General features: G+C 50.0%; 1 protein-coding gene across 2 annotated transcripts in view; it reads right to left on the minus strand.

Annotated features, from left to right (window-relative positions):
* Positions 1 to 615: 615 nt before the first annotated feature.
* Positions 616 to 4,989, minus strand: part of Tbcb (tubulin folding cofactor B) — a 7,909-nt gene continuing 3,535 nt past the window's right edge. For both annotated transcript variants that reach the window (XM_021166650.2, XM_021166651.2), the window contains exons 3-6: positions 3,938 to 4,034; positions 3,182 to 3,373; positions 972 to 1,044; positions 616 to 847 (exon numbers count right to left, since the gene is read on the minus strand). In XM_021166650.2, the coding sequence (XP_021022309.1) occupies positions 733 to 847; positions 972 to 1,044; positions 3,182 to 3,373; positions 3,938 to 4,034 (477 nt within the window). In that variant the 3' untranslated portion in view covers positions 616 to 732. The remainder of the gene's footprint in view (positions 848 to 971; positions 1,045 to 3,181; positions 3,374 to 3,937; positions 4,035 to 4,989) is intronic.

Genomic DNA, 4,989 nt, shown 5'->3' on the forward strand with positions numbered 1-4,989 from the left:
AAAAAAAAAGAAAAAAACAAAACAAAAGTAGGAAGAATTGAGCTTCCATCTTACTTAAGCCTCTATCACTTTGGGATGTTACTGCAGAATGTTTAATTAATTGTTATTTTGTATTTATTTATAAATTTATTTTTTTGGTTTTTTGAGACAGTTTGTTTGTTGTAGCCTTGGCTGTCCTAGAATTTACTCCGTAGACCAGGCTGGTCTCAAACTGAACTCAGAGATCTGCCTGCCTCTGCTGAAGTTCTAGGATCAAAGGAGTGTGCTCCACTGCCTGGCTTCAGAATATTTAATTCCAAAAGAAATTTACATGGTTATGCATGCTGTGTGTGCAGGAATTTGAAGTTATACCTTTGTGAGGTGCCTGGGGTGAATGTGGCAATGGACTCTAGTTCTCTGCTGGAGCAGCAATCACTGTTAACCACAGGGCCACCTCCCAGTGTTCAGGATATTATTTTACTCTCTTGGAACTCACTTTGTAGACCAGGCTGGCCTCGAACTCATAGAGATCCACCTGCTTCCTCCTCCAAGTGCAGATGAGTGGTGGGATGAATGCCACCACACCCTGCCAGAAGTGCTTCATCACAATCTTTCTGGAATCAAGAGACTCACATAACCTTCTGAATTCTGTTTAATTTAATGCACAAATCTCAGAGGAAAAGGGCCACAGGCATTCAGAGGGGCTGTGTCAGGGGCGGGGCCGGAAGGGGCGGGGCCTCCTTCCAGTTACTGTCACATCTCGTCCAACCCATAGTCCTCCTCTGGGAAATCTCCTACGGTGACAGCTGATGGCTTTACAAAGGCACCATACTTGGCCTGGCATTCAAAGTAGCGTTTCCCATTCACACTGTGGGCAAGATGGGAGGCAGTGGTGAGGGGGGGCTTCCAGTCCACAAGCCAGTGTGCGCAGGCTTGGCCAGCAGCACAGGCAGACTTCCACATACATGCAGGAGCACACGGCAATACATTACCTGCCATCGTTTTTTCCTAATGGCTCATCATATCGGACACCAACCCAGTAGCCTGGCTTGAAATCTGTGAGTCCTGTCCGGGAGAGAAATCTCAGTGAAACCTCTCCAGTGAGCTCACTCCTTGTTCCCAATTTCTGGGGGAGTGGAAAAGCTGTCATGGAGACAAATCCTTCTCCCTCCATTGCTTACACGGTGTGAAGGCCAGGTCACTGTTACCTGTCCGGCATGCTACTTTGTGCTGTTACTATATTATAAGGAAAATTTCTCATGTGTTGTTACTGCTGTTACTAGGATGCCAATCACAATAGAAGTCAGTTAGACCTGCTCTGGTTTTTTCTGTTTTGTTTTTGTTTTAGTTTTTTTGTTTATTTGTTTTTTTCGAGACAGGGTTTCTCTGTGTAGCTCTGGCTATCCTGGAACTCACTCTGTAGACCAGGTTGGCCTCGAACTCAGAAATCCACCTGCCTCTGCCTCCTGAGTGCTGGGGTTAAAGGCGTGCGCCACCACGCCCGGCTAGACCTGCTCTGTATAGTTAGCCACAATAAGCTCGGACCGCATCAACCACCAGGCAGCACTTCTTGTACCTGCATATGAGTTTTTATGGTATTTGCTTTTAAGCTGCCCCTGGGATGAACCCCAATAAAAGAGAGATAACCATACCAATATAAGAAGCTATTTGGGGGCTGGAGAGATGGCTTAGTGGTTAAGAGCACTGACTGCTCTTCCAGACGTCCTGAGTTCAATTCTCAGCAACCACATGGTGGCTCACAACTATTAGGGGATCTGATGCCCTCTTCTGGTGTGTCTGAAGAGAGCTACAGTGTACTCACATAAAATAAATAAATCTTAAAAAAAAAAAAAAAGCTATTTGGAATAAGACTTCCATTTTGAGTGGGGGTCGAGTAAAATTTAAGTTCCCAAGACTTCCCCAGGAACTGACATCCTACTCGGCAGAGCCATATATGTGGGTAGCTGACACCCTGTCTGGCAAGTTAAGACATGAACGTGAGGGAGGCAAGGCAAGTCCCCTGCCACAGTTGAATACCCCAACCAATGGGAGCAGGATCAGTATACAACAAAGACGTGTTCCTAAGGAAATCCCCCATCCCTAAATCCCGATTAACTTGTTTGTGGATTTTAGACTTAAAAGCCTTGTATGATCTTAACTCGATCACAGTTCAGCTCCTGAGTCTGTCCCGTGGCCCTGATTGATCAGCCTTGGGTTGTGGCACTCAGCAAACTGACTGAGATTGGAGTAGAGTTTGTGTGACGATTCCCAGACCCCAAGAGATGGTGGCCTCCTCGCTGGCCTTTCTTTCTGCTTCTGTCCCATTTACTCAGGACCCCATCCAGAGCAGGGCAACACTGCTACTGCTATACTGTCAAGGAGAATGGCTTATATGGCACTGTGGCCACGGATAAACCAGATCTGCCAACAGTTGACACTGAGATGGTCGGCCTCTGGAGTGGTGAGAGCCATGTTTAAGCTTCTCTGTAGGGGATGTTCCCAGGGCAACTTAGCAAAACAACTCACAACCAACAACAACGAAAAACAGCCCTGCTGAGACAGGGGTAGTTCATACGTGTAAGGCTAGGAGGTGGGCTGGCCATGGCGGGGCACGCCTTTGATCCAACAATCGGAAAGGCAGATGCAGGTGGATCACAGCAAGTGAGGCTGCCCATGGCTACAGACTGTCTTAAAAGCATAAGGTTCGAAACCAACAGGAAATGGCCTGAGCTGGAAGACTTGGGTGTGGGTCTTTGAGAGTATCCTGCCCTGGCCCTCTCCTCTGCTGAATACCACCTCTTTCATGATGCTCAGCCCACAGGCATGAGGCTAAATGGCTATGCTCTGGACTCTGACCATGAGCCAAAAGACATCTTTCCTTGCCGGACAATGGTGGCGCACACCTTTAATCCAGCACTTGGGAGGCAGAAGCAGGCGGATTTCTGAGTTCAAGGCCAGTCTGGTCTACAGAGTGAGTTCCAGGACAGCCAGGACTACACAGAGAAGCCCTGCCTTGAAAAACAAAAAAACAGTTCGAGGCCAGCCTGGTCTACAAAGTGAGCTCCAGGACAGCCAGGGCTGTACAGAGAAACCCTGTCTCGTAAAACCAAAAAAAAAAAAAAAAAAAACAAACAAAAAGGAAAAAAAAATCTTTCCTTAACATCTATCAAGTTTCCAGTCACAGTGACAAAAAGACACATACCTACATACATGACAGTGCCCCTGCGAAGGGACTGGCCGGGTGCCCGCACCTCACAACGGCTCCCCACAGAGATGGCACTGGCTTGGGCCTTCTCCTCACTGAGACGCTGGGCAGCCTCTGCCTCTTGCTGGGCCCGGAGTTCTTCATTGTACGGACCTAGCTTGCTGCGTTTCATGAAGGATCGAACTGTGTCTGTGGGCAAGGTGAGAGTGGGGTCAAACCTGACCTTTAGATCATGTTCCTCCTATGAAGGGCTGAGCATCATGATGAGAGTCTATTCTGTATGCCTAGCGCTCTCACCAGCTATCCTCAAGACCCTTACCACAGCTCTGGCCTCTCTTCTTTTGTATCTCCTAGCAATTCAGAACAATAGGGATGCCACCCGTCACGAGACCCTCACTTGGCCCTATTTCGCTACACATCTCTCTGGCCTACCTACTCTGACCTGTCTTCAGAGGCCAGCTTCAAATGCCACAGCACCCTGGACACATCCTCCTTGCCTGGTCACATGCCCTTTCACCATGAATACTCCCTCAACGTAACCTCAACCACCTCAAACCCCTTCCTTCAAAGCCCCTGTCTGCCTACCTGGCCCCCATTCCTCTTCTCTCCCCATATTTGTGCCTGCCATCAGTCCCACCCCACCCTCTTCCACCCTCCAAGCCCCATCTCCACTACCTAGCCTGTGATGGCCCTGCCCTGTCTGCCCCACTATCTGGACCCACAACCCCCTCCCAGCCCTGCCCATGCATGTACTCTGCCTCCGTTCGTAAGCTTCTGGTGAGATCTCGTATTTCTCCACTTTGGACACATCCTCATACTCTCCGAGCCGGACGCCGCTGTGGTCAATGACCTGTGGTAAGAGGAGAGAGGTCAGTGGGGAGACGTGGGATGCTGGCATGATGTCACACAGCGGGACACTCTGGAGACTATAGCAGAACGCACAGGGGCCACTTCCCTTTCTCATCCCATCTTTGCCTCTGGAGACGGCATCGGCCCCCAGATGTCCTCTACATACTGGCATCAACATCACTGATGTGCCCACGTCCCTGAAACCAGCGGCAGAGCTCAGGTCTGGCTCACATCCTTCCTCTCTGCACCCTGTGATGCTCCCAACCTCCAGAACCAGGATCATCCGGGTCACAGTCTCCTTTCTGGTCTCCCTGTTCTGCCTGGACTTCCCACCTACATCCCGAGGGTGCCTGTGAACACATGAGGCACAGCAGATCCCTCCTGGCTCAAAGCCCTCCCAGGTTCCCCAGTCCTTCACCAACAGTTCCCAGGAGCTGCTGTGGTACTCCCCCCCCCTGCCCCCTTTGAACATTTTCACAAACCATGCCCACCCCACCTCTTCTTGAGGTGCTCACAAAGCAACCACTCCAGGAAATGCTTGCTGCTCTCACTCAAGGCCAGCCTCCCCAGCACACACGGATGGATGCCAAGCTCTCCTGCACCTCCCTCATCCCCACAGACTTTTCCTCTCTGATTCTGTGATCATTTAGCTAAGGCTACCACACACACCAGGTAAGGCTAACCCAGGCCTTCTGCATCGTGGCTTCCAACTCTACCTAACAACACAGGCAATCGAGGAACCAGTAACAGAACAAATGAAAGACAGAGAAAGAACCAGTTCTCTGGGTCAGACTTCTGAAGTCAATGCAGACCCAGGTCAAAATTCTAGCAAGAGTTTACTCTTAAGAAAGTAAATTCCGGCCGGGCGTGGTGGTGCACGCCTTTAATCCCAGCACTCGGGAGGCAGAGGCAGGCGGATTTCTGAGTTCGAGGCCAGCCTGGTCTACAAAGTGAGT

The sequence above is a fragment of the Mus caroli genome, chromosome 7 (assembly GCF_900094665.2).
Source record: "Mus caroli chromosome 7, CAROLI_EIJ_v1.1, whole genome shotgun sequence".
Lineage (NCBI taxonomy): Eukaryota > Metazoa > Chordata > Mammalia > Rodentia > Muridae > Mus > Mus caroli.